Below are 23,558 nucleotides of genomic sequence, written 5' to 3'. Positions count from 1 at the left end.
AAAAAACAATGATTTAAAAACTTAATGTTTAATTAAATCAATAAATGAGAATTTTTAACTTGCATCCATGAATTTTAAGTTGTGGTAACAGGTTACTTTTTACTTTTGTTGTTGTGTAACAGGTTACCATTACTTTTTAGAGTCCAAGTCTGAATACGAGTTTGCAGTGTTTACTGAACGTGATTGTCCAGTGTAGTCCGATTCATGAACAAATGACTTTCTCCTGTTCTTTTTAATGAATCTGAAGCACACAAAGTTACCAATGTAGCCTGGTTTACAAACAAATTACTCTTAGGAATCAGAAACATACTGTGCGACAAGTGTGGTCAGATTCATGAATCAGAGACATATGACCTGACCAGTTTATTATAATTCACAAACAAATGACTCTTTTGAGCCATGCCTTTATAATTAATCAGAAATATACAACCTGACCAATTTATTCTGATTTGTAAACAATATAGTTCAAAATGAATAGTTGCTGACTATAATGAATAGTTTAAAAACATGGATTGAATTGATACAAAAGACATACTATTATGTCTAATCCTGTATAATATATAGAATGGACATTCTAACAGAAAATTACTCAAATTAATTTAAATCAAATCAGAATGAAAATGAATCATGAGAGCTTGTGAATCAGAATTGAAATGGGAAGTCATTCGATACTTATTTGATCCGTAAAACCACAAGAAGTGATCAAATGCCCCAAGTGTCCCAAACAGTGAATGCTTTTGCGTGAGGTATGCATTGGATGTCTGAAGCTGAAACCATGCCATCCCTGGACCTCATCCAGTGGGTTCAAGTGTTTCTGAGGGGGAAAGAGGTGGGGTGCGGAGACATGCAGGTGGACTCCATGAGCCGCTGAAAAGCTGAAAGATCAAAGAACGCACTGATACCCATGAGTCCCAGTGGGCAAAGGGTGCCGCTCCCCTCTCACCTCTCTCTTTCTGATTTTGTCTTTCTCCGTCCGATTTCTATCAGAGCTGAAGAATAGCAGGAGGTGCGGTCTAGCAGACAGATGCATAACAGCTTATTGTTAGCGGCCACCTCTGATCTGACAGACTCAGGGCAGTGAAGGGGTGAACGCCATACACTGTGTGTCTGCGTGAGGCGTACGAACCCCTACAGCTGTCTTTTAGATTTAAATAAGAGGCTGAATAGGTGGGAAAGAGAATGAAGAGTAGGACTAAGGATCAGTCATTTATGTTTTTGAAAAAAAGTCTAATTATGCTCAACAAGGCTGCATTTATTTGATATAAAATACAGTACAAACAGTAATATTGTGAAATGTTATTACCATTTAAAAGAACTGTTTTCTATTTAAATATATTTAAAAATGTAAGTTATTCCTGTGATGGCAAAGCTGAATTTTCAGCAACTATTACTGATTCAGTAGCTGTGTTTTTGGACCCTAATAATCCGACTGTAATCGGACTAGTAGCACAGTCAGAGTAAATAATTCACATGTAACCACATTAGTCGGAATGAATTGGCCAAATCCGATTAAAATTTCATTCAGATTGTAAGGGGTGGTTTAAACCTTTTCTAATCCGATCGAAAGAACATGTAAACAATTGATCGGATTGAAAACCTAAACCGGAAAGCACTGCGCATGTGCTGTGACAATGAAATGGCGTATGACGCGTGGAGCAAACTGTTGTTATTGTTGTTGGATAAAGTGTCATAAATGGCTGTTTCATTTAAAATTTCTCCTTTCCACTCATCGTCTGTGAAGTGGATCAGGAAAACTGCCCACCAGTCCTTGTTTCGTTCTCTCATCAACAGAAGCCTTGTTTTGGGCACGGGAAGCGCTTGAAAAAAATCAATTCCGATCATCAACCCGATCACTTTCACACTTTCGATTCATAAATCAGAATTAATTAATTCCGATTGAAACAAAAGGTGTCCATGTAAATGTAGCTAATGCCACATGGTCCTTCAGAAATCATTCTAATATGCTGATCTGGTGCTCATTATTATTACATCAATGTTGAAAACAATTGTGCTGCTTAGTATTTTCGTTTAAGTCATGATAAATTTTTTTTAGGATTCAAAAAGATTAAAAAGAACAGCATTTATTTGAAATAGAAATGTTTTGTAGTATGCATTTCTTTACTGTCACTTTTGATCAATTTAATGCATAATTTCTTTTAAAAAAAACTTTTAAACCTCAAACTTTTAAATGTTAGTGTATATAAACTCTATTTGAAATCTGAATATGTAACGATATGATTTAAATCTTGAAACTCCAGCACTATCGGCAGATCATGATAGATGTCTACCTTCACCTCACGGCGATAAGCTGTCTGCTTTTCTTACTTGAAAAGTTGCTTTTGCATAAAGTCACACATTTCTCATCTTCTTTGACGCTCTCACCACTCGCTCTAATCTGTTGTCAATCCCACAATCCCCTGTGCGTGCCTGTCTCTCAGCTCCCATAGATAATAAATCGAGAAGACCTGCTCCTCTCAGCTCACTCCACACCAGTGGACACGTTCGGTGAAGGGCTGAATGTCAGCTGTTTCGGTGATTCTCCCTACCGCAGAGCTCAGAAAGCCACTTCGCTGAAACAACTCAGAGGGACGCCTGCTGACTAATCACAAGCAGTTTTATTGTGCGTGTGATGCATATGTATTTGTGTGTTTGTGAATGACTTGCCTGGATGCCGCCTGGGGTTCACCTTTTTATGAACAGACTTTGAGAAGAGGCTTGTGTTCAGTTTGTGTAGGAGGCAGAATGTTCATTGAGTTGATTATTAGTTTGAATGAATGCGGATCTGTCTCGCAATGTTTCCTGAACTGATTTTATAGTAAAATTATACTTTAAATGCAAACACGTAGCACAACTAGCGTAGTGACTTATTGTGAACCAATTATTTAATGAATTGCTCAAAAAAACCTCAGAAACTTACCATTTGAATCAGTCGGGTGAATCACTTATTGTATGATCTCATTGAATCAGTCAGAATGGTTAATCATTTAATATCTGATTCTATTACTGATCATGACATGTGTATCGAAATGAACAAGACCTGTTTTGTATAGTTAAGGTTTGTACAACTGTCTGGTTTGAAATATATTCTTTTGATATTAACAGAAATCAATATTTATTTATTGCTGAAAATGTTTAAATAGCCTATGTTATTAACTACCATTCAAAAGTGTTATTTTGTCACAAAACATTGTGAAATATTATTACAGTCTACAACAGGGTTCACCAATCTCGGTCCTGGAGGGCCGCTGTCCCTGCAGAGTTTAGCTCCAACCAGCTCCAACACGCCTGTTTGAAAGTCCAGGACCGAGATTGGTGAACCCTGGTCTACAATAACCGTTTTCTATTTGAATATATTTTAAAATGTTATTTATTCTTGCGATGAAAGAATCACATGATCCTTCAGAAATCATTCTAATATGATGATTTGCTCAAGAAACATTTCTTATTATTATCACTGTTAAAAAGAGTTGGGCTGCTTAATTTTTTTGTGGAAACAGTGTTTTTTTTAAGGATTCTTTGATAAATAGAAAGTGCAGTATTTATTTGTAATATAAATCTTTTGTAATATTATAAATATCTTTACTGTACATCAATGCTGAATCAAAGTATTAATTTCTTTAAAACTTTTGAACGGTAGTGTACATTCAGCAAAAACAGAACTCAGCAGGAAACACTGGTGTCTTGATTTTCTGTGAGACTCAGGAAACTGTGCGGCAACATAATGATGGTTTAACCTCATCACTTTCTCCTCCCGTTCTGAGACGACGGGACTCGGCTCTCTGTGGCCAGCAGGTCAGCTAGGTTGTCAGAGATGAAACAAAGAGGAACAGCTCATGGGTCGTAGGTCAGATGTGAGAGGTCATGTGACTGGGGTCAGCATTGGAGCAGGAGGTAGAGAGCAGCAATGCAATTCAAAGCTACTCTTTGATCTTCCTCACACACGCATTCAGAAATGTATTAATATTTAATCAGATTCTAAAGCGGCTTTGGATCAAGGAATGATGTAATGAATCTCCATATCTGGCAGTGAGAAAGCGTTAGCAGCTGCTGTGTTAGCCCAGAGCGCGCATTTTAAATCTAATATCTTGATATGAGTGGCAAAATGGTGAAGGCCTTAAGTTTAATTGACGAACGAGTGCTTGGTTTAATGGCCTTGTGGGTTAAGGCTTAGTCTCTTCTTCAGATGGCTTGCTCATATAGAATTTATTTCCCTCAACATTGTGATCGGGATTATTATTTCAATTAATAGATTTTACATTTAAATACTTAAATAATGTATTTTGATTATCCCATCCCATTATAATAATTGATACTGTAACTCTTATTTACCCTGCAAATTGACACAATGTCTATTGAATCCACTAGTGATTTTCTTCAGTCATTTTTGTCACTGATAAAAGAAATTAAACATGAAACCATAAACAACATTGTAATGTCCATAATTTCTCAAAATCTGAGATCTGATTGACTAACGGCAATTTCTTGGATTGGAAAGCACATTTTTATCAGTCCACCGGTAAACAATAACCACTTCAGAAGAATAACAGTAATAGACAGTATTTGTCAAAGTTTGCGATTTTCATGGCATTGAAAGAGTGATTTAAATGTTTATTAAGCTTTTTCAAAGTTATTTATTACAAAAAAAGTTAGCTGGTTATTTATTGATCAAGTGTGAGATGCTAAGCAACAACAATAAAAAACCCCAGCTGTTATCACCACAGCCCAAAACGTCTGTCTGAGTGCTGGACTACAATCGCTATGAACAAAGTTCATTTTCTCTCTCTTTACCCCACATACCCTACAGATTACAAGAGAAATCCTTAACATTTCACCCGGTCGCACACCCACACGCACCGCTTGGGACCGTTCAGCTCAAAGCGTTTGTCCATTAGTGACAGTTTCGTGAGAGCAACCTCCTTGGTGGAAACCTCCTCAAACCCCAAAAGCCCTAAAATCTAAACTCTGCGGGCCGCTCTTTTGATGTGTAAAGCTTTTCCTCTCTCTCTGCCTCTTCTCAGCAGTCTGTTTGCTTGTGTTCGCCTCTCTGTGTTTTTTTGGCGGTACTTGGTGTTTTACGCAAGGAACAAGGAATGCTGTTTATTGCGTCCTGGCACGTATACAAGTGACATTCCTTTGACCCGCCCCTTTGCTTTTTCCTGTGGCCGAGCGGGCAAGCGTTGACTCGCACTGGCCCTTTTTGATGATGTCATGGTTGCCGCGGCATCCTCTGGCTGACCCCGTGCCTGTGTCGAATAACCCCTTCATTAAGGCCCTGTAGGCAACGCTGTACAGATCTCAGTGCACACAGATCCCCCCTCTCTCTTGTCTCTTCTTTTCCTTCCCGCTGTAGTCTCTGCAAGCGTGTCAGTTCATTTCCCCCTCTCTCCCCTTTCATTACCCATTACTCCCTTGCTTCCATTTTCTTGTTCTCTGCCTTTTCATCTGTTTCGCCTTTTTTAATTCCCTCCCTCATTTCTCTCGCAGCCGTTAGCAGGAAGTCATTCTCAACAGCGTACTTTTTCCCACAGGCCTCCAGATGGTTTGTGTTTGAGTATGTGCGTATTAACAATAAATGAGGCTGATGTGAGTTGTATTTCACAGTTTGGCCCAATATTTGTGAAAAGCCTTGTGAGTTCCTGTTGTTTTTGAGTGTATTCAGAGTAGGGGTGGGCGGTATGACCAAAATTCTGTTTCACGGTATGACTAATTTTATTTCACGGTAACGATATATTTCACGATATAGTTATTTATATATGTAGTTATTCTCGAAAAATCTACAAAAAGGGCTTTGTATAATAAATAAACCCAAATACTTTAGAAATGAAAGTACTTCACTTTGTTTGAATTTTCTTTTTCTTTTATTTGGTAAATTATTTCTTTGGTAAACTATTTTTTATAGCTAAATATAGTAAACAAAACACTCTCATCAACTTTTAGATGAACTGCCCCCAACTCATAGGTGCAATTCAACTTTAAATAAAGTGTTTCTGAATAATTTTTCAATCTCATGTTATTGCTTTACTTCATCAATCAGTTTATAATATCTGAATATTTTATATTGAACAATTCTATTCATAATAAATTAGCTTGGTTGGTTATTTTTGCGATATCTGGCAACCCGTCACCTAAAGCTTTAATCAAGAGAGGTTCAGAAGTGTCAAGTTCAACAAGTTCAGAAGTGACTAGGAGAACAGCAGTATGAAAACCGAACAGCAGCTACTGTTAGTGTTGACTAAGTAGTGTAAATTATACACACCTTGTAACTGCGTCATTATTTGACATAGCTCGGTGAACACCGACATAAATATGATAAAATGCGATCGGTTAATTTGAGTGGCAAGTTGTAATCACGTATTGAATCGACGCAAGATTTTATCAGCTGTTTCAGTGGCCAATTGTTTGGAGTTAGAAATGTATAACTCGCGCTGCATATTTAGTCATTTTGCCTCAGATACAGGATTATACATTTGCTTTAACAAGCAGGTTGTTCATTACGGCAACCGCTCGCGTGTCATGCTGAATGCGAGTTTCGTGTTTAAAAAGTAACTATACATAAAGAGACAGAAAGATGCAGATAACTATACATTATTTAAGGTTATTTCTATCCGTTACGATATTGACATATGAACTTGTCAAGTAAGCTTCATGCTTTCCCCGTTGCGATCGTGCACTCCTCTAAACTGTATACGGGTGCTGCACTGCTCTAGTTGACTGCTGCTGCGACTTTTCCCCGAAAATATCACGTTAACAACAACCCTTTAGAAAATGTAATTCCTTTGTGGATCCTCTTGATCTGCTTTCTCCATATTTCTTTGACAAATCTCAGTGTCTCATGCATGCGAGTTAACCACGGCCACTTATTTACATGCCGCGGTATCACGGAATAAAAAATCTGTTACGGTTGACATTTTCTACCGTGGTAACGATATATACCGTCATACCGTCCAGCCCTAATTCAGAGGTGTGTGTGTGTGTGTGTGTGTGTGTGTGTGTGTTAGCATGCTGCGGCGCAGGCAGGTGTTTTGGATGTGTTTGTGTTTGCTGTGGTTCTGCTGGGTGTGACTGTCCATTTCTCTGCCCTGAGGTTACATAATTTCAGGGTAGGGATCAAAAGACCTAATCAGGTGTTAAAAGCGTAACCATGGAGACTGACTCTCTGTTTAGTGGAGAACGCCGGTGGGCCCTTGGGGAAGGGTGTGTGAGTTTCTCTGTCTCTGTGTGTTTAAGTGTCTTCGATGTCAGGAATTACTCATGTCTTTAAGCTGAAACTAGACTAATTGCAGTTTCAGTCCTGACATGGTTTGCTTGAAAATAGTGTTTAATTTTTTGGTGTATTAAAGTGCGAATAACTGATATTATTTTTGCACTGACTTTTTGTTCACGGTCTGGTCCTCATTCAGTTTATTCTGCCTGAGAGACACTAAGTTATTTGAGAAATTAATTCTAACTAAAAATGAAAATGAATTTGAACTAAACATGGAGACTGGGTATCAATATTAAATTCTGATTCACAAGCTTGTTTTGATTCTGATTTTATTTGATTCTATTCCAATTAGTATGTTTCACTTAATGTTTGATTTCTCTCTGCTAATGTTATATATTTCACAGGGCAGAAGTTTAGGCTGAATCAAATCAATGACTTGTCATTTTGGAGACCATTCACAGAGTAAAGGCCAGTTCACTATAAGAACGATAAACTATATTAGTGTCCACGCCAACAAAAGATAACATTCTATTGATTGTAAACTTGTGCTGCAGTTTTGTCATCTGGCATGCACTTTAAATGTTTGTGATTGGTTGTTAATGATTATATCTTGCATTAGCTGTGTCTTTATCGTTATAGCTGTGGTGTAGAGTTACAATGATTAGGCTATTAAAACTTTATAGTTATTGTCCTTGGAATGAACAGGCCTTAAAAGATAGATTTTGTAATTTTTTTAATTTAATTTTTTATTTTTAAGCATTACTATTAGGATCATTCACGTAAAGATTGTTTTCCATGCTCTTACTCCTAAACCAGCCATTCAGATTGTAAATGGTTAGGTTATCTCAATCTGTAGGTGGGACTAGACCGATATACCCTTGAATATTTCATTTGGTAATATCAACATCTGCTCCTCACACATACATACACACACTCACACACTTGCATGCATTCATTCATTGCTGCCCTCTGCATCTTTCCCAGCTGAGTCACATCTGGTCATTATTCACCAATCAATAAACTCTAACCAATCCATATATCATCATGCCAGTGTGTGTGTGTGTGTGTGATGGGTGGCATATTCGTAAGACACCTGAGCTCTCCTGACAGCTGTGTTTTTGTGTTTGTAATGTTTTCTTTTGGTGCTGTTTTGTAGTAAATCTGTCACACCTGTGATGGCCCACCTGGACTGAACCACACTCACAAATCTACACGTCACTGTGTGTGGTCTCACTGATTTGATTAATCTCACCGTTTGTGTGTCTGTTTTGATCTTGATCGGCATTTTAAATTATCTATAAATAATAGCTCTATTCGAGGAGTTGTTTAGTATTGAAATGGAGACGCTCCCTCAGTCTTGAATGCTGATGGGTAAAGGTGATTGATTGACAGGTCTTCTGCCTCATGTTGATTGATGGGCTTTTTTGGGTCTGACCTTTGACCCCATACCCGAAAGATTAAGCTGCACATAGTTGAGAAGTTTCAGTGGTTGTGTGTGTCCAAACATTCCCTTCCTCCTCCTCAAATCCGTATCCTTTCAGGATGGACGTTTCTTTGCTGTAGGGCAGGGTTTCCCAAAACTTTGTGGGTTCGTGAAGGAACTGTAGAAAGGAAGGAACATCATAAAAATGTAGTCGGAGATGACAGCCAGTGCTCTGACATATTACACATATTTGAGCTTCGGAGACCCGAGATTGAATCCTGGCTCGTTCTACCATTTTGCTTTCTGTCTCTCTCTCTATATATATAAAGGCATAAAACACCCCCAAAATATGTCTAGATAAATTTAATAAAAAATTTACAAATACTTTTTCATAAAACATTAGAAACACTTAAAATCTCGGGGTTACTTCAAATAAATATTTTAGGTCAAAGGGGTTCGTCTAACAAAAATAGTTTTGGAATCCCATACATTCCAGTAATATTCCATATATATTAATTCTGAAGAGGCTGTGTGTTTTATAAATAATAATAATAATAATAATAATAAGCCTAATAATTGCACTGTTCCATAATCATGCAGAATATTTTTGAGTTCTAGTATTAAACCGCTTATAAAACCGCTCCGAGATCTCCTCCTAGGATCTTCTGGTGTGTGAGATTGATGTTGCTTCACCTCTCTCTGGTCTTGTGGTTGACTGTGATGTGTGGAGGAGTTTTCCTGTGGCTCTGTTGTGTGTCACGCTCTTCTCTGCTGTGAAAGTTCAGATGAGGTCCTCAGGGGGCTCTACATCTCAGTTCATCTGCATTTGTCCCTCGAGTGACGTTTCTTTAACTTCCTTTATGCCTCATTTCTCCCATTTAGTTTTCTTCCTATACTCATATCCTGCTTTCTCCTTTTTCACACTCTTTTGCTCTTTCTCGCTCTTATTCCTTTATTTAGCCTACTTTTTATTATCCTTTTTCTTTTCTCTTATTTTCTTTCTTTCAATTTTCTTTTATTTTCATGTGCTCATTCTTTCTTTCTTTCTTGTCCTCATCCTTGTGCTCAGTTTTCTTTTTTTGCTCTCTTTAAGTCTTTCTTTTGTGCCTTCCCCTTTCCTTCACCAATTTTTTTCTAACTTTTTGCTTTCTTGCACACTCTACTATGTCATTTCATTCATATCCATATTTGCTCTCGTTTGCTTTTTCTTTCTCTCTTTTGTTCTTTCTTGTGCCATTTCTTTTCTTTTTGGCTCATTTTCCTCTTGTGCTGTTACTTTTCATTTTTGCTCTTTTGCTTTATTCTTTTACTCTTGTTCTTGCTTGTGCTCACTTTCTTTTTTCCTCTTTTTTTGCAATCCTTTCACTTCTTTTTCATTTTGTTTGGCTTATTCTCTTGCTTTTTGTCTTTGACTCTATTACCCCCCCCCCCCCCCCCCCCCCATATCTCTAGCTCTATCTCAGCTGATGTGTGATTAAGTGCTGATGGTTGTGTGACTGTAACACTATGAAGTGGATTAGAGAGGCAGCTCTGTGGGTGTGCATGAAACTGCAGGAATCAGCTCTGAATATTGTGCTAATCAGGCCCGGGGAACTCGGGTTGGAACAGCTTCAGCGTTGCCTGTTGGCACTAAAGTGCAAGTGTGTGTTTAGCGTTTTAATAAAGTTTGCTACGCTAACCTCATTAGTCTCATTCTTTCAGGCTTCTCCCCCTCTGATCACACCAAATTACATTAGACCTTTTCCTGTCACCATTGCAACCAGCCCACTGTTTTCAAATTTTCTTTTTCTTCTTTTTACTTCCTCTGATAGCTCTGAATGTTCGAAAGTGAATATGTAAGTGTGATTGTAACCAAGTAACTCTGCTCTATGTCTGGTTATGAAAAAGATCTTGAATTAACACTGCGCCACGCTGTATCTGTATCGTCACCTAGCTTGCAGAGCATTGCATTCTGGGCCCAATAAACCAGCCAATGAAATTAACCGAAGCCTTGACAGTTAGGTGAGAGATCTGACATGTGAGAGACAGAGAGGGGGTCTGCGTCTCTGAGGGTTAAGCTGTATAAGAAGTAGAGCTGAATTGCATGGAATGGGAGAACCGGCAGGAATAGATGGAAAAAGAGAGCACAGGTGGAAAAACACAGGCGTTTTTTTTTTTTTTTTTTTTTACATTTAGTTTGATTGCTTAGTCCTGACGACCTGGAACTGAGAAGTTGTTTTATTCATGTTTTTGTCGCATTGGATTTACCGGCAAAACTTTACATGCACAGAACAGCACTTTCATTTGTCTGCCGCGGATGCAAGAGATGCGAAATGTGCAAGCTGCTCTCTGAAGACAATTTATTCAGAGATAAACAGCTTTGAAGAATGTGCTTATAGTATAAATGTGACCAGGAGCATGAAAGATGCAAATTATACGTCATCAGTAGCATTTTACCAACGATTGCATTCATTCCAACTGCAAAACGTACCAGAGAACTGTACCTCAGACCACCGTTTCAGGCGATTTTCACACCAACTCAGAGACTCTGGTCTGCACCAAAAGCATTGGTTTTGAGAAAGATTGGTGGGAGGGGAAAGAGAAAAGAATGCACTCTCCAGTGCTAATTACTTCTCTTTGCCTCTTTTCACTCAGTCTGTCTTGTCACTAATGTGCACACACACACACACACACACACACTCATCTTCACATTATGTGTTTCACAGACTTTCAAACACACTGCTTCGTCATTATTTCTGCATTTGTAACGGCTTCATGCTGCGGTAGAGAGAGAGCGTGCATAAAGACCAGAAGTGTTGTCAGCTAAGTAAAAAGAGAGAAAAATACAGAGAAGGAGATAGCGGTTGAGAGATAGGCTACAGAATACTCAGAGACTGCAGAAGACAGCGTTTATAGGCAATGTGGTGATGTGGCGTGTTGGTTATTGTTGGATATTATTGTTCGGGTTCATGAGTGAAAGGTTTTAGGTTCAAAACAGGCTAGAAACATCCAGTAATATGCGTCTATACGTTATACGCAAAAATGTTACCTTTAGGAATTCTGTCGTTCAAAAGTTTGGGGTTGATTTGTTTTTTTATTACTTCTTTTGGAAGGTTGATGGGGGACAGCAGTACAACATTATGATAAAAACAGGGTTACATGCACATTTTGATCATAAAAAAATAAAATGCAGTACAAGACAAAACACAAAGTTATCTATTCATTTTGAGACCTTACTGTAATATGTGTCAGAACTCTTCCCAAGGAGACAACCCCTCCTTTCTAACATCGTTCTGCTAAGCATAGATTCATAAGATGCTATTTCTACCATTGCACTGGCCCACTCTTTCAATTCTGGGGCTTTTATTGTCTTCTAGTGTCTCAAAATAATCCCACTTGCCATTGTAATACATACCATAATAACAGAAAATACACGTTTTTAAACATTAGGTATTTTTTTATTTTGACACAGTTTAGGAGTTTAAGATATTTTACACTTAAAACATCCATAACTTGTTTCCAGAATGGTTTAACAAGACTACATTCCCAAATACAGTGTAAAAAGGTACTAGTTTCCAGCTGGAATTTCCAACATAAATTGTCTTCCCGAGTTTTTATATAATTGTGAGGATTTATGAGATTTTCTTTTGTTTTTTAACGGTAGGTTGATTTAGATTTTTAGAGTTTTTGAAAGACATCTCTGATGCTCATCACCAAGGCTGACTAAATACACAGTGAAAACAGTAATGTTGTTAAATAGTATTACAATTGAATATTACAATTGAAAAGAACTGTTTTCTGTTTTATTTAAAAATGTAATATATTCCTGTGATGGCAAAGCTGAATTTTCAGCATCATTACTCCAGACTTCAGTTGCACATGATCCTTCAGAAATCATTCTAATATATTATTTGAAGTCAAAATATTTTGTAACATTATAAATGTCTGTGAATTTTGATCCTTGCTGAATTAACTTTCAATGTAAAAAAAAAAAACGGACATTGCCTCAAATAAGGATAGGCCTATTTGCATGATAGAAAAGGCTCCGATGTTGCGTTTGACGGACAGGTATGTGTATGATCCTTTTAAGGGTGTAAATCAAGCTGGGTTCATTCAAAATTGTGTGGGGAAAATGGCAGTTTGGAACACTGGGGTCTGAAAGCACTGAACCCGCCTGATTGGTCAGTGGTTTTCTTTGAGGTATATGAGTTGATGAATAAAAATGATGTGGTGAGGTTAAAACTGAATGCTAAATAGAAGTTTTCCCCAGTGCTGTAGAATTGAGGGTTGTGTTATTCTGCCCGTGCAGTGTTAAGATATACAATCTGTGATCCTCATCACACCCCAAACCACCTGTCTTTACTGTAGTAAGTGAGGTCAGGCAAGTTTACACGCACACCCACAGTGAGAGAAAAACTGTCCACATGCAAAATAGCAGCACACATTTACTTTATTTTTCCAGCAAGTTAGTTACAAATACACACAATTACGCACAACTTTCATGAAAACCACATGCTACTTTTTCATAATTCCACTATAAAGCTCAGACCCCCCTCCATGTTAAAACAGTTTTTGATGACTAATCTGTAGCTTACAGAAAAGTCTCTGCCTCGGCAACATCTCCTCTGTACTCCCATATGTTTAGTGTTTTACTCATTGAAAAAGGCTTTTCTTTTCCTCTTAACTAGGCCTCTGCTTCTAGTTTGAAATTTAGCTTTACACATGCCTATTTCATGGTTCATTTGTCCACACATTTAGGCTGGGCAGCTTTGATCTCATGAAAGGACTTCAACTCCCATGAGACTTTGCACACCGTTTTGTGGCAGATTGACTCAATCGAGTTGTAGCGGCCGTGGTTCCCATGAGCCCTTAAAGTGTAGTCCGGTTCCCCACGGCAAGGTGAAATGCAGAGGTTTTATGGAGGTCGGTGACTGTGGAACAGGTGTGGGTTGTTATGAGGTGGATGTCTGGTGGGATGATCACATGGCTTAAATAGACACAAGTGTGTGACTGGATGGCCATGGCCATAACTAAGGTATAAGTTAAATGAGAGTGCTGGGGAAAGAGGGATCAGGAGAAAGCCATTCTGCTCAGTTTCATCTGTGATCGTGGTCCAGATGCACATCTGGGGTCCAGACAGCTAGCCGCATGTGTTTTCTGAGCTTTACTTTGCCTCCTGTTTTTGTGATTCTCTCTTCCTCTGTTCTGTGGTTTATTGGTGTTGGGATAATATCTCACAGGCATTCATGCAGTGTCACGATAAAGTGTGATGTCTGTGTGTTTGTGTATACGCTACATTGCAAGCTAATAAAAAAAGACGAAGTAATTTAAACAATCAGCCCTTTTTCCAGCATCCTATAAAATAAAAATAACAAGGCTGTTGACAAGATTGCATTTGTGTGTTTTTGTGTTTCTGTCTAAAGGGTTGAAAAGGCAGTTAAACTAATAGTGGATTAAGACTTAAAATAAAAAGGAATCAATTATTAATTTATTCAAAAATAAAAATGAAAAACAATAACATTTCAAATGTTTATTTTTATTTTACTATTAGTTCAGTTAAACAATAAAATAGTAATTTTTTAAATATCAAATCAATGAATTTTTCAACTGAATTTTAAGTGAATTTTCGCACAATTCAGTGTGAAATGAATAAAAATGGTATTCTGTATGACAAAATATTTGGCAAACATGTGATAAATCAATATTTCTCCAAATATGCGCACCTTTGGACTAAAGAGCCCTAACGGACGCTGTCTAGTGCGTCTAGCCTATGTGAACACAAATAAACCGAAGCAGACGTGAGAGAATTCATATGCGTGATGATATTCTATTCAAAATAAAAAAAATATATTTTGCACTTCTGACATAAATTAAGAAATGAATGTCACTGCAACCCAGTTTTATCATAAACAGTGGTCAAATTTCGAAGCTTGAGTCTTTAATCGTTCTAATGATACTCAGTTTGTCCCGAGCAAGTAGGTGCGGTGTGATGTTTTAAAATGCAGTGAATGTTGAACAACAATAATCTGGGGCCGTCTGCGATATATCTTAAGTTTGCACATGAAGGGGTTAAATATCATTTGTTTTCCATGAGCTATTTTTTCCCTCTGAGTGCGTTAAAGCAAATGTTGTTTTCTAACATTATGCCATGAAACTTCTGCATCTCGCCACCTCCCCACCTCTCATTTCTGTGTTCTGCTATAAAAGTGACAGCAAGAACTGTGGATCTTCTGCAGATGTTGCCATGGAAACCTTATACCCCATTTAAATTTTGATCATCGGAGAACACTACTCATTTACTGGATATAAAGGTCAAGGGTTGAATGTAGAAGGACAGGACAAGTACATGTCTAACCTGATTAGCTCTCTAACTGTTTTCTCTCTCTCTCTCTCTCTCTCTCTCTCTCTCTCTCTCTCTCTCTCTCTCTCTCTCTCTCTCTCTCTCTCTCTCTCTCTCTCTCTCTCTCTCTCTCTCTCTCTCTCTCTCTCTCTCTCTCTCTCTCTCTCTCTCTCTCTCTCTCTCTCTCTCTCTCTCTCTCTCTCTCTCTGATCTAACATGAACACTGTTCTTTCCGTTCCTCATCAAGGTCTTGCTGCAGTCTGATGAACTTTTGCTCCTTACTGGGTTCATGACAGACTAAAATCATTGCTGCAGATGAATATTTGTTTCCTTCGCCTGGTTAAACCTGATGTTTTGCTATTCAGACCTCAGCCCTGCATTGACTGAATCAATTTCACTCCTTCCCTCAGTCGTAAGCGCCCACTCAGCATCCTCCACACCTGATCTATCATCCTTTACAAAGTAATTATCCACTAAAGCTTCAGCAGGGATGCCCGTTAGTCTTGAGGTGAAAAGTATGAGGCTTCAGCAGCAGCTGTGGGTGGGAGTCCATTTTTAGCTGAGGACACAGATGAGGGACAGGTCAGGTCATTTCCCAGTGGTCATAAACAGAGCCATTAGCAGCCCATTTCAGCTAATGTAGCCGTAATGAAAGCAACATGGACGCCACACGCACAAACTCCTGTTAATAGCACGGCGTCATCTCCATTTGGTGAATCTGATTGTGCTAGGGTTATGAGGGAAGCACTAAAGTGTGATGGGTTTGATTGCTTGTGCCCCTTGGGAGTTGTCCTCTTTTTCCTGTCATCTTTGTCAGTGTTGAGGGATTTCTTAAGCTAAATGATCTACATGTAGATGGGGGTCAGATGGTCTCCTGCCTTACCAAACCTCCCCCTATAACAGCTTTTTTCTAAACCATCAGGGAAACATTGCACTGCCCTTCTTCCACGCACTGAGTACATTTTAATGCACCCTCTATAACTCCAAACACGCACTGATTCATTTGATGTGTGGAGTGTCTGTTTGGTATTGCACCCCAGCTGGTGTAACCTTTTTTTAATGACTTTCTCATTATAATTTTGCCTTTAACATTGACTCTTAGCACTGCTTTAATAGATCATCAACTGTGACTAAAATAAAACAATGCAACACCAGCTGCGATGTCCGATTCATGAACGAATGATTGTTATGAATGTCAGTCATAAAGAAGAAGATTCATAAAACATTTGCGAGCTTGTTTATTATCAGATCAGACTTATTTTTTAATTGTTCAGAGCAGTTAATGAGTTCACAACTGATTGTAAAACGTAATTTTTCAGTTATGAACTGGGAAGCACTACTTTGATAATACTTTAGGATTGTGAGACTTCAATCTGTTCACTGATTTGTTGTTCATATGACCTGTAATTGAAGATATATCTCCACAACAGAGTTTTGTTTTAATTAATAATGGTGTTTGAGCAAATTTATACTAAGTAAATAACATTTAAATACTTTATATAACTTTAAATTGTCATCCTAATCTATATACTGAAATGTTTATTTATTATGTAATTAAAGTGACAAGAAGTCAAGTAAAATAATTTATTTGCCTGTTCACACCAAGGACGATAACTATAAAGATATTGCTCTAAAAATCAATCGGAATATAAAAGAATAGCGGAGTCCACACCATATATCAAATGATAATGGTACAGAGAAACAATATATTTGGAATTACTTTCAGAACGATTTCTTCCAGCTGATGAATGATAAAAACATTGACAGCCAATCAGAATCCATTCAGTTTTAAACCGCTCAAGCGTTTAAAGCGGCAGACAACAGAACTGCAGCATGCGCTTATATTAAACAGAACAAAATAGGCCGCTGATGTGAATGCTAATATAGAAATCGTTATAGTTATCTTTACAGTGTTCATTCTTGGTGTGAACGGGCCTTAACTGTTTCATTGAAGAGGCTCTCTAGTCATTTCTTTACTCTGGAGCCCTGCCAACCTGTCCAAAACATGACATGTCACAGATGAAATGGGTGTGAATTGAAAGTGAATGAACGAGGAATATGGGGGTGGCTAGAAAAGGTCTTCCCTAAGTGAGCTAAAAGGCTGTATGGTATGACATTAGATTGCCTCTAACAGTGATTTAGAGACGGTCGGGATGTTTGTGGATATTAGAGTCTTAATAGTGATTGATGGCTTGTTGACTTGGAGAGCTCATTAGTATTGGATTACACATTTCTCATTAGTGGTCTATTAGGCACATCTAGCTGTCACACATTGACAAATTATAGGCAGGTTACACTCCACTAAGAAACGTCAAACATCGCCGCCAGCCAAATTGTGTGATGAAATCTAAAGAACAGATCCCCTGTTTATTTAGTTTTTTTTTGCTCTCAGTTTCAGTTAAATATATCACTACCAATAGTATTACCTGAAAAAGAGTTGGAGTTATGGCCTAGTGGTTAGCACATGTATTTCGACATATTGTGATGTAGTTTTGTTTTCCAGTTCTACTTTATCCACCCTTTTTATTGGGGAGAATCAAACCCCACATAAAATGACCAGAGAATGGTTACCATTTTGCCCTTGAACTAGACATTTAACAATGATAAGAAGGGGTGGGAATCTTATGGCACTTTAGATTCAATTCAGAGTCCAAATAGTTCTTGATTCATCTCAATTTTTCAGTAACAGTTTAGTCCTGGAAATCTTTGACATGATTAAGCCAAGTTCACACTGCACGATTTTGGCCACTAATTTATCTAATTTGAAACGATTGGACCAAAGTCCAATAGGGGAAAAAAACTCTAAAGGAATGCCTACTAGTGACAGCATCACAACTTCTACCAATTTGATTGGTGCAATGAAATTGTTTTGCTAAATTGCAATGCAAATTTCCATGCTTGAGGGAATCCCATAACGTGGTGAAAACTGTAAGTCACTGTAAAGCATCTGCTAAATGAAAAATCACTTGTAATTGTCAATTAGAGAGGATGAAATCAGCATACCTGCCCTCTGAGAACCACCAAAGGTTTGTATCTTGTTACTAGGTATTTTTAGGTATCTTGTTTACATTATAATCTCATTTGCTTCAGCACTTTAAAGAATAAAGGTGGTGTTGTTTTTCCCTGCAGTGAGAGAAGTTTAGCACAGTTGTGCAGCGCTGAGTAATTTCATGTCCACTACTATCCTGTAGTTCTGATCGTGTTCTTTATATCCTTAGTGAGACAGACTGGTGTTTATCCCTCCAGTCTCATGTAAGAGTTCTTGGACCAGAATGAGTCTTGAGATCAGAAAACCTCAAAGACTGCAAGTGGGCACAATTTTTTTTTAATAGAGCTTTGAGATTCATGTAACTTTAACAAACGGGCAAGCGTACACACGCACACCTTCAGTGCTCTGTTTGGACTGGATAAAAGCCTGAATGTTCTTTAATGTCAGTCCAGTTCAAGCAATCTCTAGTACCCTTCGTTTTCACACGCAAGGCTTAGACCGGAAAAATACACACCGGCCATCCTAAAATTCTTTTGATCAAACTCTTTCTCTTTTCCTTCTTACCGTCCTACCCTTTTTGTCTCTTTTCCTTCCATCTTATGCCTTGTTATTTCATGTCTTTCCTCTTTTCTCACTCTTTCTGTCTGTTTCATGCTCTAAGCTGTGCAAAGTCGGTAAATCTGCAGATCTGCTGACAGCTGCCTTTGAGAGAGGCCAGCAGAAGGGGGTTCGAAGAGTGCACAGAGGTGCACAGACGGATGGAGCTTTGATTTCTGAGTTGTTCGAGTCGGATTTTGGCACAGAGTTACATTACATCAAATAAAGCTTTCGGCCCAAATTACATAGAATTGTGAGCAAATAACATTTCTTAGTTTAATCTTTATTTCCTTTTTGGTTTGTTTTTAAGTTTGAAGAAAGGATGTGGTTTCTGAAAGGTCAGTTTCCCCTCTAGTTAGATGTCTCGTTGTCTGGCTTGACCGTCTGTCCTCTCTGTGGTGAGTGCTGCTTAGTCACTGTCTGATCCTTCTCTGGGCTGAAAGTACCGCATCAGTCTCTCTCTCTTTGTTTTCCCTTGTTTTCTTTCTTTCTTTCTTTCTTTCTTTCTTTTTCTCAATCTGCCTTTCTACGTACCATCATTCCTTCCTGTCTTCCTACCTTGCCTGTTTTCCTTCCTAAGTAACTTTTACTGACCCAGTTAATTCCTTCCTTCCTTCCTTCCTTCCTTCCTTCCTTCCTTCCTTCCTTCCTTCCTTCCTTCCTTCCTTCCTAGCTTCCTTCCTAGCTTCCTTCCTTCCTTCCTTCCTTCCTTCCTTCCTTCCTTCCTTCCTTCCTTCCTTCCTTCCTTCCTTCCTTCCTTCCTTCCTAGCTTCCTTCCTTCCTTCCTTCCTTCCTTCCTTCCTTCCTTCCTTCCTTCCTTCCTTCCTTCTTACAATTGTTTCTTTATTCCTACCCACCTAAGTACCTGCCCACCTGCATACCATCTCCTTTTCTGTCCATCCTTTCTTCCTTTCCTTCCTTCCTTGCTTCCTTCCTTCCTTTTTACAATTGTTCCTTTATTCCTTCCCACCCAAGTACCTGCCCACCTGCATACCATCTCCTTTTCTGTCCATCCTTTCTTCCTTTCCTTCCTTCCTTGCTTCCTTCCTTCCTTTTTACAATTGTTCCTTTATTCCTTCCCACCCAAGTACCTGCCCACCTGCATACCATCAAATTTTTTGTCCATCCTTTCTTCCTTCCATCCTTTTTACAATTGTTCCTTTATTCCTACCGACCCAAATACCTGCCAACCTGCATACCATCTCCTTTTCTTTCCATTAGGGCTGCACAATTATTCGAATTTCTAATCACGATTACGGATGCCATGACTACGTAATCGTTCAAAGCCGCGATTGCAAAAAAAAAAAAAAAAAGTCAACTTACATTATTCTGTGTGCTTAAGAGGTGTGTTTAGAGCATGTTACTTTGTGAGAGGCGAATCATGACTATTTCAGAGAACCCAGCACAATAGGAACTGACAGTGACGTAAGTGTACGCTGAAATAAAAAGTCTCTCACCTCAGTTTCCATGTTTCATTAACAGTTCTTTTTAGTATTGTGTGGGGTTTCCATAACCCCAAAATGCCATTTTATTTTCACTTTGGGATATTTTGTTTATTTTTTAATGACTGTGGTGGCTTATACCAATTGTATTAACAAAAACTAGTTTGGGACTGCTATTTAAAAGCTTTACCTCATAGGCCTACTGTTTATTTGTCAGTATTAGTCATATTCTTACAGTTTGTGTGTATGTTAAGTAAAGGGGGACAGTACTTATGCCTATACCTTTCCAATACCTTTATGTCTTTCATGGTTATTTTCTGATTCTCTTTGTTATTGGTGTTGTGATTATCATTCTCCTCACTATGGGCATGAGATGCATGCTACAGTGGAGGAAGCCCATTGCGCTTTATGCTGGGTGGTTGGAGGGGGTCCTCTTGGACAGAGGGCCTCTCTCTTGAACAGTTTGCCTGAAAAGGGCTCATTCAGTTGAGCAGGACTGCGTCTGCCTCCTCCTCCCTCTTTCTGGCTGTGGATCATTGTCAGGCTTGAAAGGAGCTTTGACCGGTTCCAGACGACTGGTTCTGCACCATAAAACTCCACACACATTGATAAATGGGCTTGCCCCACAACATTTTGAATCCATTGGCATATCCCAGGGTATTTTGGGATTGTCAGACAAGGAGGCAGTCAGTAAGTTAAGCAACACAAACGGTGCAAGGAAGACAGAAAAAGCAGCCCGGCACAGTCAAACAGAGAGACAAGGCAGAAGGCAACAAGGCCAGGCTGAAAGAGAAGCCAGACAGACTTATCACTCTTATACAGCACAAAAGCTATCATTGAGCTTATGTTAGCATTTTGACTTTGTGTATAGCTCTGAGCAAAGACTATTTATGTGGTTCTTTATTTCTTTTCATTTGAAGATGTCAATGTTAAGGATAGTGTGTGAAAGGCTCCAAAGATAGCAGTGTATATGTTTTAAAAAACTTGCAGCGAAGGGTTTATTATAGAATCCCTGTTTTCACTTTACACTCCTCCACTCCACACATGGTCACGCTCTATGAAAGCTGGCTGTGGTTATCATGGTCACCCTTCGCCTGTCCTATGAGTTTGAAAAATGAATGTGCTTTTGAGTGCTGATCTTGCATTATCCATGAATCCAAGTTACTTTGGATACCCTGAACTTTCACTTTTAGTAATCCTCCTCCTGTATTTCTCTTTACTACAGGGAGTACCTCAGCTACCCTGTGCCAAGGCCTTATACAACTATGATGGCAAAGAACCCGGAGATCTCAAGTTCAGCAAGGGTGACATCATCATCCTGCGCCGGCAGGTGGATGAAAACTGGTACCATGGAGAGATGGGCGGAGTTCATGGATTCTTCCCCACCAACTTTGTCCAGGTCATCAAACCTCTCCCACAGCCGCCTCCTCAATGCAAGGCCCTGTATGACTTTGAGCTGAAAGACAAGGAGGCTGACAAGGACTGCTTGCCATTCTCAAAGGTGCTCAACATTTGTAAAGACTTCGACATTAGTCTTTACTCTCCCATTCAAATACACACACCCATCTACAAGTACATAAAGAAATATGGTAGCACTTTACAAGTCAATTCATTAGAATCAGTTAATGCATTAGATATTCTTAGTTTGAATGGAAAAAGAAGCATGAGCATTCTTCAGAATTTCTCCTTTTATATGTTCCACTAGTGAAAACAAATAGTGACTAATTTTAAGGGTGAACGAACAGCACTGCTATAATGTTGCAGAGACAAAAAGAAACATTTTCTTCTGCTTACAACATAAGTGTGCAAGTTACCCTCTTGCTGTTTGTGTTTTGGATAGATTTTTGTAAAAAAAAGAAAAAAAAGAAAAAAGCCTGGCTTTCATTCATGCCTTCGAGTTGCACATTTATTATGAACTTTTTAACAAATTGCTGTGAAGGCTTGTGGCTGAATGGAACCGGTTTTATTCCGTCTGCCCTCAGGATGATATTCTTACTGTGATTCGTCGTGTGGACGAGAACTGGGCGGAAGGCATGCTGGGAGATAAGATTGGCATCTTCCCCATATCTTATGTAGAGGTGAGTCATATCAGTGCATTTAAAACTGTCATTGTTTCCTGACATTTTCACATTTAATGTTTTTATATTTAGATGTTGTACTCTTCAGCACGACTTTAGTCTTGGAAACCTTCAAACTATTCTCCACCCTTTAAAGAGTTTACTTTCAAAAGTATTAGTTGTTGCCATTTTTGTCACATCCTGTTCATTTGGCCAGTTTTTCATCCCCGCCATTTCTTTGTTTCTGGTCTTGTTGAAACGCACAGCTCTTTAAGCATGCAGATCTCAGAGAGCTCTCAAATTGGTGCTAATTATTTGAGCTGTATTGAATTCTCATCAGCCTCATCAGACTCCAATCTCAAAACACCAACAGCCTTGTGTGTCTCTTTATCAGACATGCACAATCTTAAAACACTGCTCTCTTTAATCACTCAACCTCAAACAAGAATGGCCCCAATTATCGTGGCCAACTTCATGTGTGCTCCTGAAAGTCGCAGCATCTCAGTTCTCAAAACACTTCACATCTTTACTCCCATAAACATAGACAACAACCTTTATGAACCCTGGCAGAGCCAGCGTGCGCTCTGCCAGCCACGTGTCTAACCTGTGGGAAAAAATAACCATCAAAAGACATTCAAAAATAGCTTCTTCTTGAAATGCATCTCTCTCGTTCGGAGCGAGAGGACGAGGGAAAAGAGGGGCGGAGGCTTCGAGCTTACACAAAAGCCTTGGCAATTTTCACTAAACCAGACTTTTTCCAAGTGAATGCTTTTGAGAAAGTAATCTCTGATACCAGTGACATCAAAAGTGACATTCACTCAGGTACTTGAGATAGAGTAAAAGGGAGAAAAGGTTTTTCTGTTCCCATGTCACCTGCCACCGTAAATTTATGTTTTCAAAGTGACTTTGAAATGGAATCAGGCATGTGTCTCTTAGTGGCCGTCATGTATGGAGACTTTAATGTCTACCTGAGTTTGCAAGGTCAGCACTAAGTTATGATGAGCTGATCTTGAAGTTATTACATTATATTACCATTCATGCTTGGTGAGTTCATGCAAGTTGCAGCCCTTTATTGTTTTTGATTCTAGGATTTGCTGTAGCTTTGGGTCTAATATAATTTGCCCTACTAGTCAATTCATTATTATTATTATTTTATTTTTTTATTTTTTTTCATTGTTTAGAAGTGACCCAAAATATTTAATTATATTTATTTATAATCAAATGTTTTTTATTATTATTATTATTATTATTATTATATTATCTTTTTATTATCATTATTTTAGCTTTTTCTTTGTCACTATCCTTTGCTTAGATTACAGCTCTGCACACACTGGTCATTATCTGAGCTAACTTTGAGGTGCATCCTGGAATGCTTTTTAAATATTTTTGAAGTTTGCTGGACACTTATCGACTGCTTTTCCTTCTCTAGGCGGTCAAACTCATGTATTTCAATTTTGTTTTTTATTAAAATTTTAGTTTAGTAAAGAAATTCATATGTAGGCACAATTTATGTTTGCCTATGAAACT

General features: G+C 38.5%; 1 protein-coding gene across 1 annotated transcript in view; it reads left to right on the top strand.

The window, feature by feature from the left end:
- Positions 1–23,558, top strand: part of sh3rf1 (SH3 domain containing ring finger 1) — a 51,855-nt gene that overhangs the window by 7,088 nt on the left and 21,209 nt on the right. Inside the window, exons 3-4 of the mRNA XM_084091222.1 lie at positions 21,200–21,475; positions 21,957–22,052. Coding sequence (XP_083947348.1) covers positions 21,200–21,475; positions 21,957–22,052 — 372 coding nt within the window. The remainder of the gene's footprint in view (positions 1–21,199; positions 21,476–21,956; positions 22,053–23,558) is intronic.

The sequence above is a fragment of the Abramis brama genome (genome assembly GCF_963993115.1).
Source record: "Abramis brama genome assembly, chromosome: 18".
Lineage (NCBI taxonomy): Eukaryota > Metazoa > Chordata > Actinopteri > Cypriniformes > Leuciscidae > Abramis > Abramis brama.
The sequence above is the reverse complement of the archived record's forward strand: the minus strand, read 5'-3'. Positions and strand labels throughout refer to the sequence as shown.